Source organism: Lissotriton vulgaris, chromosome 5 (genome assembly GCF_964263255.1).
Source record: "Lissotriton vulgaris chromosome 5, aLisVul1.2, whole genome shotgun sequence".
In the NCBI taxonomy this organism is placed as follows: Eukaryota; Metazoa; Chordata; class Amphibia; order Caudata; family Salamandridae; genus Lissotriton; species Lissotriton vulgaris.
The window spans coordinates 701,391,883-701,413,062 of record NC_141693.1 but is presented as its reverse complement, the minus strand read 5'-3'; the positions used below and the strand labels follow the sequence as shown (position 1 = coordinate 701,413,062).

Genomic DNA, 21,180 nt, shown 5'->3' with positions numbered 1-21,180 from the left:
TACAGTGTTTTGTTTCAATTACCCTTGTAATATGCATACATAGTGCTTCGCTTTTCAGGTTGGCAGAACGTGTAGCTGGATTGCTATAAACTGCCATTGTGTTGGAAGCCGCCATTAATGCCCGTAAACAGACACACGGTGTGGCCCGAGAATGAAAACTTGGACTAACTCCATCCTCTCGCATCTGTCACAGGCCTCTATTTACCACATTTGAGTATACCCAAATGTCCTATTTAATTGTTCAGATAAAACAATTTATAGCGCAGTACCGTGCTGTGCAGTTGGCAGTGTGAATAAAAGACTGTTTATTATCCTAGCAGCGCCATACCCCACACTTCTGTTTTGTTTTTACATTTAATTACTGTGGCATTCTGTATATAAGCAACCCTTATTTCACAGGAAATTTTCCGTTTAAAGGCGATGATCAGAGTTTTTCATGCAGTGCTGGGATTGCAATCTATATAATAGTTTGTTCCTTTAAGAAATGAACAGTTTGTGAATGACTATAGATACCAGCTAGACCCACTTAATGGGTTTGATTGGATTACTCTGTGTGCGACTCCCGTCCCTTTTTCCTGCAGTATTATGTACTCATTCTGTTTGTTTTGCCAACGTTTAGGGGCATTTGAAAGTTAATGGTTTGTGAAGAGCAGAGGTTTTTGGCAAAGAGCACCCTTCCCACCCACACCCACCTCCTCAGTCCCAGAGGTCCACTGTCATTTAGGTGTGAATGTGGCTAGCCAGGAGCCGGCCACACTAGCTGCTGAGGCCCCCTGGGGTAGGCCTGGCACCTCGCCCAAGCTAAGCAGGCCCAGCAGCATCTTGGCACAGGAGTGCGGATGGCAGGCGAGCATATGTTCTCTTCGACCCCACTCATCACCACACCAGCTCCATGGCTCGTGTTCACTGTGCTTACAATACATGTTTACTCTCCCACTGTGCGTTTTTAGCGTCCCACTACCAACTCTTGGCAGTTCCTCCGCTGGGTGTTTTCATACCGTTTGTCATGAGTGTGCTTAGAACTAATTCTTAACTGACAGGCACAATTATGCGTGCCGACCATTGTGCAAATTGAGGCACGACTTGTGTAATTTTTCCCTCAGGGCATTTTATTAATATTGTGGGATGGGAGTCAACGATCTGCAGCCTTTTTCCCACAGTTCCTTGCCAAGGTTTGTTGCATTTGTGTCGTTGCCAACATTTACAGTTTCTGATTGTGTTTCACACTCCCTTCATGTGCGTGCCAGCCCAGGGCAGGAACGTCAGTTGCGGTCGCATACTATTGGTACACTCTTTTAAATACCCAGTTAGTACCCATGCAGGGTAGGAATCCTCCTGTCTGTCTCGTGCACTTCTCAAATCACCCATCCAGCACTATCTACTTATCCTATCACTCCGCCAATACCTAAGCACTTATAAATACAGCATGCACTCTGTTTGCAGCACTATCATCATTCCAGTAAGTAGTTATGTACTTATGGAATGACCTAGCCATTAACACTAGTACAGTTACAATATTCTGTGCACTATCCATGCAGACCTCTAACCAGCTACACACTATTGGTACACTCTTCTAAATACCCAGTTAGTACCTATGCAGTCAAGGAACCCTCCTGTCAGTCCCATGCACTTCCCCAATCACCAATCCAGCACTATCTATTTATCCTATCACTCCGCCAATACCTAAGCACTTATAAATACACCATGCACTCTGTTTGCAGCACTGTAATCATTGCAGTTACCAGTCATGTAAGTATGGAATGACCTAGCCAGTAACACTAGTACAGCTATGATATTCACTAGTACAGCTACAATATTCTGTGCACTATCCATGCAGACCTCTAATCATCTACATACTATTGATCCACTCTTCTAAATACCCAGTTAGTACCCATGCAGTCTAGGAATTCTCCTGTCTGTCCCATGCACTTCTCCTATCACTCATCCAGCACTATCTACTTATCCTATCACTTCGCCAATACCTAAGCACTTATAAATTCACCATGCACTCTGTTTGCAGCACTGTAATCATTGCAGTTACTAACCATGTACTAATGGAATGGCCTAGTCAGTCGCACAAGTACAGCTACAATATTCTCTGCACTATGCATGCAGATCTCTAACCAGCTACATTCTATTGATACACTCTTCTAAATTTCCAGTTAGTAGATATGCAGTCTAGGAATTTTCCTGTCAGCCTCATGCACTTCACACAAGGTGATGGATGGAATGTTGCACATTAGCATAACATTCACCCCTAGTCACAGATCTGGGTTTAATCCATCGTTAATTTGCTCACCACGCCACCCCAGTTCAGACATGGCCATTTGTAAATCGGTCTTGACCCTGTGCCTCATGGGAACAGTCCAGACGGATCTGCCAAGCCATGTCTTCCCTGGACCGGAATCAAGCATCCTAGGAATGGTTTCTGGGTATCAGCCGTCATCAGCCAGGATAGCTTGACTCCAGTGGCGTAGTGAGCATGGGACCCACGTCTGGGCATACCCTTCCCACATAGGGTGAACAGCAAAACACACTAGGTGATGGATGGAATGTTGCAAATTGGCAAAGCATTCACCCCCAGTCACAGATCTGGGTTTAATCCACCGTTATTTTTCTCACCCCACCACCCCAGTTCTGATATGGCCGTATGCAAATCAGTCTTGACCCTGTGCCTCATGGGAACAGTCCAGACCTAATTGCCAAGCCATGTCTTCCCTGGACCGGAATCAAGCATCCTAGGAACGGTTTCTGGCTATCAGCCGTCATCAGCCAGGATAACTTGACTCCAGTGGTGTAGTGAACATGGGACCCATGTCTGGGCATACCCTTCCCACATAGGGTGAACAGCAAAACACACAAGGTGATTGACGGAATGTTGCACATTGGCAAAACATTCACCCCCAGTCACAGATCTAGGTTTAATCCATTGTTATTTTGGTCACCACGCCACCTCAGTTCAGACATGGCCATATGCAAATCAGTCTTGACCCTGTGCCTCATGGGAACAGTCCAGACCGAACTGCCAAGCCATGTCTTCCCTGGACCGGAATCCAGCATTCTAGGACCGGTATCTGGCTATCAGCCGTCATCAGTCAGGATAGCTTGATTCCAGTGGCATAGTGAGCACGGGGCCCACGTCTGGGCATACCCTTCCCACATATGGTGAATAGCAAAACACACAAGGTGATGGACGGAATGTTGCACATTGACAAAACATTCATCCCCAGTCACAGATCTGGGTTTAATCTATTGTTATTTTGCTCACCACACCACCCCAGTTCAGACATGGCCATATGCAAATCAGTCTTGATAGCAAAAAAACAATGGATATAGGCCCAGATCTCTGTACTGGGGTGAATGTATGACATTGTTGTGCATTCTGTCCATCAACCTTTGTTTTTGCATCTGTCACCCCGAGTGGAACGGGTATGCTCAGACGTGAGTCCCGTGCTCTCCATGCCCTGGAATCAAGCTATCCTGGCAGATGAGGGCCGAAAGCCCGAAACCGGTCCTAGGATGCTGGTTTCCAGTCCAGGGAGGGTCTGGCTTGGCAGTTCGGGCTGTACTGTTCCTATGGGGCACAGGGTCAAGACTGATTTGCATATGGCTAGGTTGAAACTGGAATGGCATGGTGAGCAAAAACACGATGGATTTAGGCCCGGATCTCTGTACTGGGGTGAATGTATGACATTGTTATGCATTCTGTCCATCAACTTTTGTTTTTGCATTTGTAGCCTCATGCATCTCCGCAATCACTTATACTCCACTATCTACTTATCCTATTATTCCGCCAATACCTAAGCACTTATAAATTTACCATGCTCTCTGTTTGCAGCACTATAACTATTCCAGTTACTACGCATGTACTTATAGAATGTCCTAGCCAGTAACACAAGTACAGCTACAGTATTCTATGCCCTAACAATGCAGACCACTAACCAGCTACATACTATTGATACACTCTTCTAAATACCCAGTTAGTACCAATACAGTCTAGGAATCCTTCTGTCTGTCCCATGTACTTATCCAATCAAATATCCAGCACTATCTACTTATCACATCACTCCGCCAATACCTAAGCATTTATAAATTCACCATGCACTCTGTTTGCAGCACTGTAATTATTCCAGTTTCATGTCATGTACTTATGGAATGTCCTAGCCAGTAACACAAGTACAGCTACAATATTCTGTGCACTACCCATTCAGACTGCTAACCAGCTACATATTATTGATACACTCTTCTAAATACCCAGTTAGTACCTATGCAGACCAGGAATCCTCCTGTCTGTCAAATGCACTTTTCCTATCACCCACCCTATCTACTTATCCTATCACTTCGCCAATACCCAAGCACATATAAATTATCCATGCACTCTCTTTGCAGCACTGTAGTCATCCAGTCACTGCTTGCGTACCCATACAATGGACCAGGCACTAACACAAACACTACCACAATCCTCTGTGCACTATCCATGCAGACCTCTAACCAGCTAACCAGCTACATACTACTGATTCACTCCTGTAATTACCCGGGTAGTACCCATGTAGTCTGATAATCCCCCTGTCAGTCTTCGTGCACTTCTCCAATCACCCATCTAGCAGTATTTAATTATACAATCACTCCGCCAAAACCCAAGCAATTATACATTCACCATGCAGTCTCCTTGAAGTACAGTAATCATCCAGTTAAATAGGCACTACTCATACAGTCATACAATCACTCATGCACTACCCATGCACTGTTTGAATCAATCAACATCTACAGATATACTCATGCAATCACACATGCATTAGCATGCAGTTAGTTCTCTTTTTTAACCAGATAAGGTAGTTCTAAAAATAACTTTCTTATTTTTTTAATTTTATATTTTTTTGTTTTTTTAAACAATTTTGTATTTTTTTGGTGTTTTCTATAAAAACAGGAAAAAACAAAAGAAGTAAGTTTCAACTTTGCAATCAAAGAGTCATTGCAACAAAAAAATAAAAATAAATAAAAATGGTGCAAAGAATGAGAAAAATGGGTGTGGTCCTCCTACTTCTAGAATGGGAAACCTTATGAACCAATTAAATGCTTTCTTTTAAAGTCACATGGGAGTTGCGCACTCAGCACGCACCCAGCGCGCACCCGATGGGACTTCGCGAAAGTATATTTAACAGTAATATAACTTTATTGCAATTAGAAATATACTATTTTAATAATTCATTTACATAATCTCTTGGTCTAATATACGTATACATATCGTTTTCAACATAAAACATTTTTCGCAGGAGTTGTGCACCCAGCGTGACTGCACACATTCATTACGTTACGCGAGCCGGGAAAACGCGCTTCAGTTGCATACCAAACGTGCACATGACATAATGTCATTTGTATATGACGTTCTGCGGGGTCAGGCATAGATCACCCGTCACTAACCAAACGTGCATCCTTCACGACTTTGCCAAATTGGTGGTTTGAATCCGCGCACCCACTGAGATAGAAACACGATGGGTGCGCGAGTCTACTTTTTTCTCCCCCAAAAAATTGATATGTAAGAAAACAGAAGAAATTATATACCGTTAGTAACAAACAAAAATAACAAAAACTTTTTTTAGGATATTAAACGTACAACATATTAAAAAAAATAAAGAATTACTGAACAAACCATAGGTTTAATGAACATTTTATTTTAAAATTATCATTTACAAAACCTTTGAAATTCACAGAAAAAAACATAGGTTCCAGGCACGTTATAGTTGAAAATTACCATTTAAAAATCCTTTGAAATTCACTGGAAAAAACACAGGTTTCAGGGTCGTTATAGTTAGTTGGACATTTCGCTGGTACAAAACCATTGAAATTCGGCCGTTATAGTTAGTATACCGAACTATAACTAGTGCCCCCGCAATGCACTGCTGATGACATCACATGTTACATCACTTATGACATGCTCAGTGACATCACTGATTACATATCAAATAACATCACTGATGAAATCACTGATTACATCATCCACGTTATCATCTGATGCACCTTCTCATACCCTAAGAAAATCTTTCATACACCTACTCCAAAATGCAGACCACCAATATCGAAACTATAGACAGATCAATAGCGGTTAGTACATACCTGCTCAGTGATTCATAGTCTACACACACATCCACCCACTAACTCATACAGTCACTCATACACACAGTTATTCATCTATACAGCCACTGATATATCCACTCATACCCTGCCACTCACCCAAAGAGTTACTCATACACCTGGTCAGACATGCAAACAAACTATCACACACTCATTTCCTTACTTATACAGTCATACACACACCACCACACTTATTTATACAGATACTAACACATACTTACTCTCTTAAACAATCACTCATAGAAACACACACTCATTCATACAGATACTCTTGCAATCACTCACTCCCACACATAGTCATTTATGTACTCCAACACTCACATATACTGCTTTAAAACATATGCAGTTACTCACACATGCACCACTGAGACATCCATTTACTATGCAACACACCCATACACACACTCACCCACCCATACAGGTGTTTTCATATGCTCTCTTGAACCTATACACCCAGTGAAACAACCACTCACATATCTATGCACAGAGTCACACACCCCCCACCCACCCACAAAGACACTCAGGCACCTACACAGATACTCGGACAACCAATAAATAACCCATATAGGCACTCATGCCGCTACTCACCAAGCCATGCAGCCGCTTACATACTGACTAATAAAGACATTCACACAGTTTAGTCTTTAACCCATGCATTCAGTAAGACACATTTAATCACTCACTTGTACAGCCAGTCACACACCTACTACATCATCCATTCAGACACTCATACACCCACTCACACTTCTATACACCTTGGCATATATATATATATATATATATATATATATATATATATATATATATATATATATATATATATATATATATATATATATATATATATATATATATATATATACTGGCGGTCGCCAGTAGGTAGTTATAGTTAGGATTTTTTTCAATGCAAAATCTCAAAATTCTATTGTAAATAACTTTGGCGCCGGTTGAGGAATCTGCCTGAAAATTTCCTGAAATTTGCCTCGCGGGGCTTCGGTCCTTCCCTGAAAGTTTGGGGGGGGATTCATCAAGCGGGGGCCAAGATAAAACGGGGGTCCCAAAACGTGTTTTCCCCATGTTAAAATCCATAGGGCGGTCAACCTCACTTTTAGCCCGAACAGCTGAATCGATTTCCACCAACCTTGGCAAAATTGTAGGGACTCGTAGCCCGATGTGCCTTTGCTATGTCTCAAGATATGTGCTCCAGTGGATTTTGAGTAATTTAGGTTCAAAAAAATATATATATCTATGGCCGCGCCCCGGTACGCGCACCGGGGAGCGCTCCGGGCGCGCTACTCGACTTGCGCGCGGAAAGCTGATTGGCTCTCGGGTGTCTGTAAACATTCAAAACAGTCTGGAGCGGCCGCCATCTTGTGTCTCGGTAAGATCGAGACACAAGAGGAGGCAAAAACAATGGGGGAAATTACCATAAGGGGGCAGAGTCGACCCCCCCTGATCCCCTAGGTTTGATGAGGGGGCCATAAAAGGGCCCCGCGGGGCAAAAAAACCTTTTTTTTTTTTCGATTTGCGCGGGGGGAGCGCCCGGTACGCGCACCGGGGAGCGGACCGGGGAGCGTACCATGTTAAAAACCCAGTGAAACCATAAAATAATCATTTAAAGTGCTTAGAGGTAGTGATGCATTGCTTGAGTGTGTCACAAAAGTGATGCAACTCCAGCAATGCATCCTTTCACATGGGGCCAGCCCCATGTGAAAGGGCCTGCGTCAGTCTTACGCCTGCTGTGAGGCAGGCACAAGATTTTGACGCAGTGGTGTCCTAAAAGTGACGCAGTGAAATCTCATAGATTTCACTGCGTCACTTCTACAACCCTTTCTTGCGTCAATACGCCCCTTTGCATACATTACACCTGGCGCAGGTATAATGTGAAAGGGCTTGCGTCAGTCTTTTCTTACCCCTCCACACCACCGTTCTTTTACTACATTTTCTTCACTTATCCACATTCCCCATGTTCACTCTACTTCTCCTCACTCTTGTTCCCCACACTCACCTTCTTTCAGTCCCCCTACTTCACTTCCCTTCCCCTCTCGTCCCTTTCTTTGCTTTCTCACTCATTTTCATTTCCTCTCCTCTCTCACTGCACTCCACTTCAGTTACTCATTTTGAATTTGATAAGAATAAAGCTCTTTTTTGAGAACTGGAGGTAGTTCTAAAAAGAACTGTTTTTTTCTGCTTTTTTAATGTTTTTTTCAGAACAAAAACAAAAACAGGGAATGCAAAACTGCTCATCAGGAGCAAAAAAAGGGGACAAATTAGGGCTGGGGAAGGCAGCAGTGTTCTTGCCTCTTGCGTGCAATGAGCTTGATGCTCTGCTCACCATAGCAAAGCAGTTCATCGCATTGCTTGCACTTTATAGTAATGTCACTAAAAACAGGTTGAATGTTCTGAATCATCTCCAATTCCGCTGCACGTCCTCTCCCGGATGTTGTGGCTCCTCCTGTAGATGTAGAGGCACCATCCCTTGGGGGATTATGTGCCAGGTCTCGGACCCTCCCCCGGGCATAGTTCTGGGGGTGCCTGCATTGGACGTGGCGAATCATTGTCGAATTGCCAAAACTATACTTCCTTTTTGGGTTCCCTCGGGACAGCACAGTTTGGCAGATTTTGCCTTCTACTTTGGGAGCATTCACCTTTTTTAATCCTTCAGGTATTGAAAAAAAATTCCAGATAAAATGCTCCTTGATCTTGGGCTGAGGAGGCTCTTCCTCAATGAAGCCATCTGAGTCCTCACGACTCCTGGATGGTCTAGCTGCCAATGGTAGGACAGAAAAAAACAGGTCTTGCTGTCTCCAAAGTGAAAGAAGAAATTAAGGAAATGGGTGGGGTTTTCATTAGTTGTAAAAAAACTGATAACAACCAATGAAAAGAGTTATTTTAAGGTCACATGACCAGGGCTTTCGTCATTTGGAAACCAAAACTGTCCTGAACCAATAAAAAGTGTTATTTTTAGGTCACATGACCCGACGCGCTCACGGGGCGCGTCGCGTAAGCGCGTTGGATGCTTACGTTGCGTGATCGTATTCGCTCGAGTGCTTCCGGGTGCGCTTACGCCGTGCGTATCACGCGGACGCGGTTACGCGATACGTCATGATAATGTTTTCCTTCGCGGCAATAGCGCTAACGGGACGTTCACCGGTGCGCGCCCCGGGGCGCGCCGGAAAAGTGCGCTTTCCGGTGCGCACACCGGGGCGCGCACCGAGAGCGCACCAGGGCAAACAAAAAAAAAAAAAAGTATTATATAAATGTACAATATAGGATTCATTATAAAAAATATTACATTTCATAGTTAGGAAATTCACTGAAAAAACCAGAGGTTTCACATCAGTTATAGTTAGGAATTAGCATTTAAAAAAACAACAATTAAATTCACTGAAAAAAACCATAGGTTTCACACCAGTTATAGTTAGCTGGAAATTTTACTGACATAAAACCATTGAAATTCCCACGTTCTAGTTAGTTGGACTCACTATAACTTGCGCGCCTGCAATGCACTGCTGATGACGTCCCCCACTTTGGATAAATTCCCAACGTAAGGTGAAGGAGATTAAACCTAAATCTCACCAGAAGGAGGGCTTAATCACATACTTCAGGTACGGTTCCATAGCTGGGGAGATAGCCAGATCATAAATTGATCTCACTGTGGGTTTCCTAAGTTCAACCTCCTCCCTCTCTAACTCCAACAAATTGCGGAAGTTATGCTTAATCCACCCTACATCCTCATTCCTTAGGCCCTGTGGTGATAGATACATTTCCGGAAGCCCTAGCCTATCGCATGCTGCTCTAACATACGAGAGCCAGGGTATTCTATCCGCTCTGTCTAGGGCCACACAGTCCTTGAGTATTAAATGGTTTAACGTGATCTCCTCATTCAGCCCGGTTTTAACCCATCGTAGCAAAGGGGCCATTTTCAGATGGTCAGAAACATACCCCAAGCCCACTTCACAGTGGATCGAAAATGTGGGGGATGATTGTGGGAGTGAACTTATTTTCTATGATTTGGATCCCGGGTGATGGCACATAGCCCCAGATATCAGACCCATATGAGGCGATTGCCATACACTTTAACTTATAGATCCTAATCATAGCCTCCATGGGTCTTGCTCCCAATCTCTTTGAGAAGTTCAAGAGAGCTGTGGTAGATCTAGCAACCACATTGCTCTTGATCTTCAACTGGGGACCCCAGTTCCCCCTTCCATCAAATACAACTCCCAGGTAGCAAAAAAAAGGCACCCTTGAAATTGCTGAACCGTAACAAGTAAAGGTTTTAACCTTCATGTTCTTTCTGCGTATTTCTCACACCATTACATGGGATTTTGAGGTATTAATTTTTAAGTCCAGGGTTTCCATAAAAATACCAAAGTGATCTAACAATCTCTGGAGCCCCATGCCTGTACGTACAAGTAGGACAGCGTCGTCCGCGTACAGGAGGACCGGAATACCCGACCTGCCCATATGCGGGACGTCCAGGGTGGCCAGGTCCAGAGATTTGCCCAAGGAGTTGATATAGATCATAAAACCTTGTCTGACCCCCCTTCCCGATCTGAATTGCTCTGTACACCTGCCATCCCTTGTTACCCTAACAGAAGCCGACAGGTTCTGATGGAGATCACTTAAAAAATTAACCAAGGAGGCATCTAGACCCATCTCCCGCAAAATAAACCAAAGTTTTGAACGATTGACTAAATCAAATGCAGAAGATAGGTCCATAAAACCCAAATATAAAAGCCCCTCCTTCATCACTGTGTATTTGCTAACAATAAAGTGCAGATTTAAGCATTGGTCCATAGCCCCCTGTGAGCTCTAAAACCGTACTGGAGAGAAGAGAGAACCCCACTCCCCTCGACCCAATCCCCCAGTCTCTGTAGAATGATTCTGCCTAGGATCTTGACGGCAGAGTCCAACAGGGAGATCAGCGTATAGCAAGTGGGGTCCCCTCTATTTCCCTTCTTGAAAATGAGAACAATGATGGAGGATGACCAGGAAGATGGAAAACCTGCGGTGGGTATTGCATTAAAAAATTGGTTAAAATTTTGGACCAAAATTGTGGGTGCATGATATACAAATCTGCAGGTACCCCGTCAGGGCCCGGGGCCTTATGTTTACTTGTGTCTTTTATAGCCTTTTCCACCTAGTGGTATTAAACTTAATGGGCATAATGTTTCGGACCGCAACAGTGTCAGGGGGAGTTAGGACCCCAAACTCTGTGTCATAGATGTTTTTAAAGTGCTCAAGCCAGCTCTCATCAGCAATTACACAGTCCGAGTCCGATTTCCCATCCTCTGTGAAAAACAACTGATTAATAATGGCCCAGAATTTCTTGCTATCCCTCAACACATCTGTGGATTGCAGACTATCCCAGGCCTCTTCCTTAATTTGGTGCTTGCGTGTTGCAAGTGCCAATTTATATTCCTTACGGAGGTTCGCCACTAGTGCTTTGTTCCTGGGTCTGTGTTTTAGTGCTTTGAGTAAAGCTCCATGGGTGAGTGAACAATTTTTGTCAAACCATTTATGGACCCTCTCCCAATGTGCACTGTCGCCAGACTCCAGATTCTTGGAAATCTGCGAGCAAATCTCAACATAAGCAGCCACAACATCGACCCCTGATGAAGTAGCATCTAAGCAGACGGCCATATTAGCCTCGGTTTCCTGTGCGAGTTTCTTAAAAAAGGCTTCTGAGATGACCTTCTCCCACTTAATCCGCCTACTCTGATCCCTGGTTAGCAGGTGCCTTGGTGCCTCAACTCTTATGTTCCTCCCAAACATAAAGCTCCCAAGGTCCACTACCAACAGAACCGGGTTGTGGTCACTAAAAGTTGCGATCACGACCCTATACTCCAGTGTTTTGGCTAACACCCCAGGAGATAAAAAAATATAATCAATAATGGTATTTGCACCCCTACCAATAAATGTTGGTGCTCTAACCTCATCTTTGCCTAAGCCTGATTCAAATAAATTTAAGTTGGAGAGGAGGCTCTTGAGGGCATCTCCCTCCTTACTATGCTCAAAATGGGGCATCCCCTCCACAGACGACCCTCCATATCCGTCCCACTAGTGCCTCCGTCAGGGGTCATACGCTTAAAGCAACAGGAAATAGAAAGTTTTATCTGGCGGGATGAAAGGGCTCGGCTCCGTAGGGAGCTTACCTACAGAGATCCTGTCGGGGTGGGCTTGGGGGTCCCTGACCTACAGACTTACTGGCAGGCAGCCCAATTGAGAACGCTCATGGAGTGGTCCCGCCTGGAGCCTGAGAAGCATTGGCTATTTATGGATAGGTCTCTCACTGGTCAGCCTCTGTGGGAAGCCCCCTTCCTCACGCGTGCGGGGAGACCTCGGAATCTGTACCTCTCTAAGGTGACATATCCTACCCTATTGGCCTGGGACAAGGTCACTGCCTCTAGAGGGCTTATAACCTTTCTGTCTCTGATCACGCCTATAGTTCATAACCCCAACTTCACGCTGTGTCTTGACTTTTCGAGGTTCCGCCATTGGACCAAGGAAGCATGTTGTTCTATAGGTCATCTTTTTGATCTGTCTGGACACCGATCTTTCACTTATCTTCGTACGGATCAGGACTTACTGGAAACGGAGCGTTATTGCTATCTATAGGTTCAACACTGTGTTCTAGAGGGTGACGTGCGTGGCGTGGAGAGACACCTCACTACGTTTGAGAAATGGCTTCTCACATGCTATAACGACTAGGTTCTGACCTCGGACCTATAAAGACTTATCAAGCGCGCCCCTGATGTTGGAAAGACTCCGGGCCAGCTACGCTGGGAAGGGGAGCTAGGCAGAGCCATGACGCAAAAAGAATGGAACAATATTTACTATAGGGCCCGACGCACGGCTCGCAAGGTGGCCTCCACCGAGACGGGCACTAAAATGGCCTCCTATTGGTACTTACCCCCTGTTAGACTCCATAGGGGAACCCTTCCCGCAGCCCGCAATGTTGGAGAGCCTGTGGCTCACTGGATACCCTTACTCATTTACTGTGGGACTGTCCTTCCTTGGGGGCATATTGGCAACAGATCCTTGATGATGTAGACTCTCACTTCGATACCCAGATTCCCTGCTTTCCAGTATATGTCCTTCTTGGCCTTCTCAACACTCCTACTTTCCCCCTTAAATCCTAGAGGGGTGAACAGATGGCACTAGACCTTGGGAAAGTGTTTCAAAACATACGGGCCCACTGGGGTACTAAGACGGTCCCAACTCGACTGGGGTGGCTCCGTAGACTGTGGGGCATTTTGGGGATGGACAAGATCTCACTTTCTTTGACACACCCCGGGGCCTCCTTTCATGACTTATGGGAACCTTTCCTCACTCTACTGACATCAGAGTTCAAAGAGCTCACCTGCCCCAAATACCTGGGACTCCTGAGACTCGCAGACCTCCCTAAGTAACCAGCTCTGAGCACCCCTGCTACCTATTGTACTCATCTATACGGTCTAGTGCCAGTTTGATCTTGACATTCCCAACCCATAGAGGTGTGCCCACTGCATGAGGGGAGGAGGGTGGGGAGGGAGGGTGGGGGTTCCTTTGTTTGTTATTGTTGTCATATAATTTGCCAAATGTCATAATTATACTGCCGGATTGCATTCCGATGTACACAGAGCTTGTTGGCTGGTTCGTTGCATCCTTCTGAAATCAATAAAAGAAATATACACAAAAAACTATTAGATAAACCTGCAATTTATACATTATAAGGTTCTGCAGGGGCCAGAGCATAATAATTAGAGAGCAATCTTTATCTAAAAATATCAATATTCTTTTTTAAAATAAAGAAAAAGTAAAGAAACATGCCTACAGGTAATGACCTACCAAAAACCGTGGAACCGTGTGAATGGCTCTGTGAACATTCTGCAAGATCGCCATGATGTGTTTTAAATAGTGGAATTGTGTGGCAATAGAAATGGGACTCACCCAAGTGTATAGTAAAATGCACATATCGTCATCTTAGACTGGTTAGAACTGTGGGAAACTTAATCAGGATTGATTGAAAACCTTGTAGTATTGTTGGATGCCGAGGTAACATTGTGTACAGGAAAAGTTTGTCTGCAAAAATAATACAGAGAGTAAATGTATGTGGTATACATGTGCCCTGAATGTTCCACTTGTGTGACTGTAAAATGGGATTACCCTAGTTAACAGTGAAGTGCAACAAAATAAAATAAAAAGTGTGTGCGCGTTTAATATAGATACGACAACTAAAGTGTGGACGTTTAAAATACATACAGCAACGAAGTACAGCAACTAAAAGAAAATCCCAGTTGCTCTGCTTTGTTATGGTATGTATTTTAAACGTGCACACTTTTGTTGCAGTATGTATTTTACTCGTGCACACACATATTATTTTGTTTTAAAGCATAAGTGCCCATGCGGCTGCCCATAGCGTCGTCCTTGCTGCGGGTGCTTGGGGCCTGCCGGCATACGGAGAGCGGCTAAGCTTGTGGAAGCAGGAGGGCGAGCGCCAGATAAGTCAAGCAGCAGGAAAAGCGCAACGTGCCGCACTGATTAAAAATGCCTACGATTGTAAACAAAAGTATTTAGAAAGCCACGCATGTCACACCTGCTTCAGAAAAACATTGTCTAAATAGTGCTCCAGAGCTGCTAATGAAAACTCCTGAGTAAGGACACATGTAAAAGGGCAAGTCCTCATGGGGGGGGGGGGGGGGGGGGGTAACACCAATGTAAAGAGAGGGCCTAAGGAGAGACTAATAAGCCTATCAAAAAATCAGAAGCCAACATTTACAAAGGACAATGACATCAACCAATTAAAAATATAGGCGGAGAGTGGGCGGAGTCATACCTGAATTCAGCATGCCTCGCAGAGCAGCGCATGAGCTACCTGGCTCAACCTAAAAAGGAAAGTCCATCCTGGTGGCTCACAGGCTTGCAGACCCACTCCTGTGATAACATGGGGCCTTCTGTACAGGTGTGCTTCATTGAGGTGAAGCCTCCATTGAGGTTCTGGTCAACATCACTTCTGCATCCTTGGGGAGTACAGGGCCTTGGGCCATCTGGCTTTCTACTTACAGCAGCACTGGGATCTGATTTTTTCACATTGAGGTTCTGGTCAACATCACTTCTGCATCCTTGGGGAGTACAGGGCCTTGGGCCATCTGGCTTTCTACTTACAGCAGCACTGGGATCTGATTTAGTCACTGTGTGTGCTGGGAAGACTCTTAGCAAATACCCCACTTGTTGGTCTGCCTCAATACTGCCGGCATTTCTTGCGTACATATGGTCCTAAGAGTTTTCTCTTTGAACAGCTCTCTGATGCCTCTTTGCTGGTTCTTGTTTGCCGTTCCTTAGTTTTGGGCCCTGGGAACTCTAAAATTGCTGCCTTTTACCAGTGTTTGATGAGCTCTGAATAATCAGGGATACTCTTTTACCCTGCTTACTTCACACCCCTTAGCTTAATATTACAGTAGGCTGATACCATTTCCTTGAGGACCTGAATAATGTGGGCTTGTTTGGACTTTTATGATTGGAGCTGTTGCAAGAGTGCATTTGTGAATGGGCCAACGTGTTTTAGGACCGTAGTGGGTGAAATGCTACTAAATTGAAGGCTGTGTTGAAACACAGTTTAAAAGTAGTGTTCTGATGTGGTGCACTGGTGAATGGGAGATCATGTGGCAGAAGTGGGTGATATGCTCCTAAATTGTAGACTCTGTTGGAGCACAGTATCTAGGTATTTGACCTGATGGGGTGCAGTACAGAGAGTGCAGTGGTGAATGGGATTACGTGTTAGGCCCATAGGACCACAGTGCGGGTTATGCTTCTAAATTATTGGTTGTGTTGGAGCACGGAGTCAATGTAGTGTCCTTTGATATAGAACTGTCTTTTGGACAGTACTTCAAGGTTAAAGTTATCAACTGTGTCCAGGAATTCTTTGGTGATGTAAATGATTTATCCTCAAGCAAGAAGCTGAAATCAGCAATAGAAAATGGCTGTAAGTAAGGAAGAGTTGTGAGAAATGGCTGGTTAAGTCATCAGGAAAGGGTTTGGTTGGGCTGAATGGGCAGTCGCATGTCAGTGTTTTGTTGATGGTAATACAAATTAGTGACACTTCTTGGTCAGTTAACCCTTAGCTCCACCATCCCTAATGTCTTAATACTTCTACTAACTCCCCCTTTCCTGGTATCATTCTTCACTGCAGAAAAATCATAATTGTATGCTACAGCATTGATTAATTTTTACTTAAATAGTTTTCTTAAATTAATCTTGACTTTTCAGATATTATGTTTTATGTGTTGAGAAGAAATATATTTTTAAAATCTATTATACTAGAGCTAGAATTTAGTTGTAGTACTTTGGATCTTTGTCTTTTGGCAGATCCAAGTGCTGTGATTACAGTCCCCAATCTCAGCATAACTTAAATCTTTTGGTCTGTTTACTAGCATTAACAAATTCAATTGGGAAAATCCATCTTTATAGATGTAGAGGGATAGAAGGGCATGTGAGTAAACTTGATTATCAGATCTTACATCCAGGTGACACCCTTGAATATGGTTGATATGTAAATCACTGGTATACACATACACAATGAAACCATATTATTTAGCAGTTATGCTTTGAACTGCTCAAGCTTATGAGGGTAATTTGGTGTGAGGGAAGGTAAATGTGATAACAATAAGAACAATCAAACACAACTATTAAAGTATATTTTTATGTATATTTTTCTCTCTTCCTCTCTGTTCTTGTCCCACCTCCCCCTTTTAACTTGCAGGATATCAGAACATCCAGACATTTTTGGCTTTGCCTGACCGGGGTGAAGCTTTCAGGCTTGAAGACAACTTAAGTTACGGATCTCTTCCTCGGACACAGAGAATTTTGTCCTTTTCCCTGGTGGGACAGAGACCATATACTGACCATGGGCAGCAAATTGGGGGCGAAATTCAGAATTCTCCAAATCATTGTCAGCAATTTACCTGTAATCCCACAGAATACAAACCGGATAGACTTTCAGTGAGTGAAGGTTATGGAGCAATTCCAGGCAGGAGTTCAGATGGAGACATCTCATGCCAGTTCTTTGAACATACAGGGTATAAGTCATACAAAGTAGAACACAGGCAGCCGACCAGTACAGACGGTAGCCCACAGCACACGCCTTCCTGGGAAGCTGATGACACTTGGTGCAATCCGCTTCTCTCTCATTCAAAGGTGCAAGGTCCAAAGAGAGTGGACATGCCTCCTGATTCTGACTGGAGACAGAACCGGTTTGTTACTCAACTTGATGGGAGAAGAACACACCCAGCTCATTCGCAGCAAGGGATGTATTGTTCTTCTGATGGCTATGGGCCAAATAGTTGGACACACTCTGGCGCTGCCTATGAAAGAAATTGCTGGTAAAAATGGGCAGCTGACTGTTCTAATGAGCGATGGGAGATGAATTTAGTGAACACTGCCAGACCTATAGTAAATACCATAGCACCAAATGTAAAGAGGCAAAGAGCATTTTCTTTCTGTACCTGTGCCAGTCTTGTCTTGGAGATGTAGATACATGTGAGACTATATATTTGCACTGGATTTTTTTTAGTATGTTCTAAATTAGATGATGTTTCAGCTGTTGAATTATAGTACATATTGTAGGTTGTGGGGAACTCCTGAAAGATCTGGAACTGGACCCTTGAAGCATGGTTCAGTTTTGGAAATGGTATTGGGGGATTTAAAAGGTTCTTCATTACCTGCCTATTTCAGCAATCATATTTGTAGTGAATAGTTTGGATACTGTAGGAGGCCTGAAGACCTTCCAGTGTACCTTTCCCAGCAATAATTAAATCATAGAACATTTTATTATAGCAGCACCACCTGTGTAGATATCACCTGCTCCATTTCCTGCTTCCTCCAGCAGTAATTTTTAGGATGATATGTGAAATTTACCTCGGGCTTCTCCGAGCTATGTCCCACTTCATTAGTTAATTATAATAACTGGATAATGAGTTCTGGTTACTCATATAGTAAACTTCTCAGATGTTAAAGATGAAGTTGGACTTTTAGAAGCCCACAGCTACTCCAGCCTTTGCCTCTCACAATGGTGTTAATTACACATTTGTTACGTGAGGGGCACATAGTGCCTCTGGAACACTTTAGACCAGTTAAATAGAGAAACAACTGCTGTGAAGAAGCTCACAGCACCACTACAGTTAGTCTAGGAGGTCAATCGGTCTGGTGGTTCTGGTATTCAAGTAAAGAGCACCTGATGTAATGTCCCTGTTATTTGGTGACCAAGGTTACCCATGTGCCTCCATCTGCTGAACTGTAATTATTGTCATATTGACAACACTACAAATTTCCTTCTTTTCCTCTCCATTTGGAAGCTGAATTACAGGATCCTGGTGGTGAAATATAGATGCAGACTGTCCATCCTAGAGACAGTTCAATGAATAGTTATATTTTCAAAGAGTCTCTTGTCACCCTGTTTGGATGAAAGGTGTTCTAGAAAATCTAAATAAAAAATATTCTAAAAGATATATAATAGAAGATTCTCTATGGAATAAGACAGCATGCACCTGAAGGACAAAATAGACAGCATGCTGAAGAGCACGCAATGTATTGCATTTAGAGTTGTTTTTGTTTCTTTTTCTTCCTAAGAGATCAACCCAAGACCAACCTTGTCAAGGGTCTAATGTCCAAGCATGACTAGCTGCTCTTGTCCGGATTTCAACCATATATTCTGTGGGACATTTAATCTTGTTTATTCCGTTGTAAAACCAGGACCATCCAGAATGCATGGAAACAACTTGGACTGGAGCAATTAGGCATTCAAGGACTTATGAAACTTCCTAGCTATGGGGACTGGACTGCCTGAGATAGTTGGTAAGGTCCAAGATCTTTTGTTCAATTTGCAGAAAACAGCACAAAATTAGCCCTTGAGCACTGGTGGTGAGGTTGCAAGCAAATTATTGTAGCACTGCTGACAACAGAAAAGACTGTTATGACTGCATGCAGATTTCATCATTGCAAACACCTTGAGTAGGGAAAAACTATTTTAGTGTCAGAACATTATGCTTTTGTAAGTATTTTTCAAATAAATATATAATAATAGTTCTTGTAAACAATTAGTGTTCTATGGTCATTATTTGGTGTTTATTTTCTTTCATTGTAATTACCACCAGCCAGCTTGCTTGAAGCAGAATCTTATCGCAATGCATGTGGTTTGGAAGATGTTTAAAGACTAGGAACTACTTCCATTGGTTTATTCTTAGCATGTATACACACACATCAGTCAGAAAGGCCGTCATTAGCAAGAAGAGGTAAAGTTAATTCTGTCATAGACCTCACAGGTTGTAATCGATTCCTTGTTGCTGAAGGTAAGTTTCGCCAAAGAACGTGCAAAAAATTAAACACAGTAAACCATGAGAAGAAACCATTATTGTGCACTTTATATTCACATTTCTTGTATTTCCATGAAGGAGTTTTACATCGTAGCACCCTGTTAAACAAGAAGAAACAAAGCAGTTCTGCTGCACATGTGCTCTTTTTTAACATAGTTTTTCAGAAGTACATTAGAGATAATCATACCTGAAGTCGAGAGAATGCATGATGTGAAGTGCATTCACTGATGAATCTCGGACGACTTGTGCAGTATTAGTATATGCTTTCTCCAGGAGATTGTTATATGTGAGACTTAACACAATTGGTGTTAAACGTGACATTCTTGGTGTGGTATTCCCTCAAACTTTTTCTCTTCACACCTCCTGTTTTTCTGAATTTGTTTTTTGGGCTTTGGGACTCTGTGCACTTTACCACTGCTAGCTAATTCTAAAGTTCTTGTGCTCTCTCCTTCATACCTTGTAAAGTTGGACCACTTCTAAATGGCAAATTGAATTTATGTGTAAGTCCCTTGTAAATAAGATACTATATGTATCAAGGATTCAGAAAAGGGGGTGGTGATGGACAGAGTATCTGAATTAAGCAGAACACTCGTACCCAGTCAACAGATCAGGGCTTGATCCATCACCGTTTTTTAGCTCACTGCACCATCCCAGCTCAGAACCTGGCTACATGCAAATTAGTCTGACCCTGGCCCAGTGCATCATGGGAACAGGGCAGACCAAACTACCAATCCAATTCTTTTACTGCAAAGGAAACAAGCTTCCGGGGACCGGTTTCTGGCATTACAGCCGTCTTTGGCCCGGCTTGCTTGAATCCTGATGGTGCAGTGAGCAAGGGACTCATGTCTGAGCATACCCTTCCACGCTTATGGTGGACAAAACGATTCAGAAAAGGGGGTGGTGATGGACAGAGTATCTGAATTAAGCAGAACACTCATACCCAGTCAACAGATCTGTTGACTGGGTAGGAGTGTTCTGCTTAATTCACATACTCCGTCCATCACCACCCCCTTTTCTGAATCGTTTTGTCCACCATAAGTGTGGAAGGGTATGCTCAGATGTGAGTCCCTTGCTCACTGCACCATCAGGATTCAAGCAAGCCGGGCCGAAGACGGCTGTAATGCCAGAAACCGGTCCCCGGAAGCTTGTTTCCTTTCCAGTAAAAGAATCGGCTTGGTAGTTTGGTCTGCCCTGTTCCCATGATGCACTGGGCCAGGGACAGACTAATTTGCATGTAGCCAGGTTCTGAGCTGGGATGGTGCAGTGAGCTAAAACACGGTGATGGATCAAGCCCTGATCTGTTGACTGGGTAGGAGTGTTCTGCTTAATTCAGATGCTCCGTCCATCACCACCCCCTTTTCTGAATCGATATGTACCAAGGGCCTGTAAATTAAATGCTACTAGTGGACCTGCAACACTTGTGCCATCCACTAAAGTAGCATTTTAAAACAAGCCTCAGGCCTGCAACTGCAGCCTGTAGTGCATTTTTAAACTGCCATTTCAACCTGACAAAATAAACCTTTTTGCCAGGCTTAAACCTTCCTTTCAAATAGTTATAAGCCTTACCTAAAGGCTCACAGAACAGGATGCGCTGTATTTGAAAAGTAGAGCATGTATACTCAAGTAGTACGTGTCCTGTGTTAGAAAGTGGGGTTCTGGATGGCAGAGGTATGCACTCTGTCCAACCAGGAAC

At 43.6% G+C, this 21,180-nt stretch overlaps 1 protein-coding gene across 2 annotated transcripts in view; it reads left to right on the top strand.

The window, feature by feature from the left end:
* The window catches only part of USP54 (ubiquitin specific peptidase 54), a 1,809,222-nt gene extending 1,790,011 nt beyond the window's left edge, over positions 1 to 19,211 (top strand). For both annotated transcript variants that reach the window (XM_086922134.1, XM_086922133.1), the window contains one exon: positions 16,880 to 19,211. In XM_086922134.1, coding sequence (XP_086778260.1) covers positions 16,880 to 17,502 — 623 coding nt within the window. In that variant the 3' untranslated portion in view covers positions 17,503 to 19,211. The remainder of the gene's footprint in view (positions 1 to 16,879) is intronic.
* The last annotated feature ends 1,969 nt before the right edge of the window (positions 19,212 to 21,180 follow it).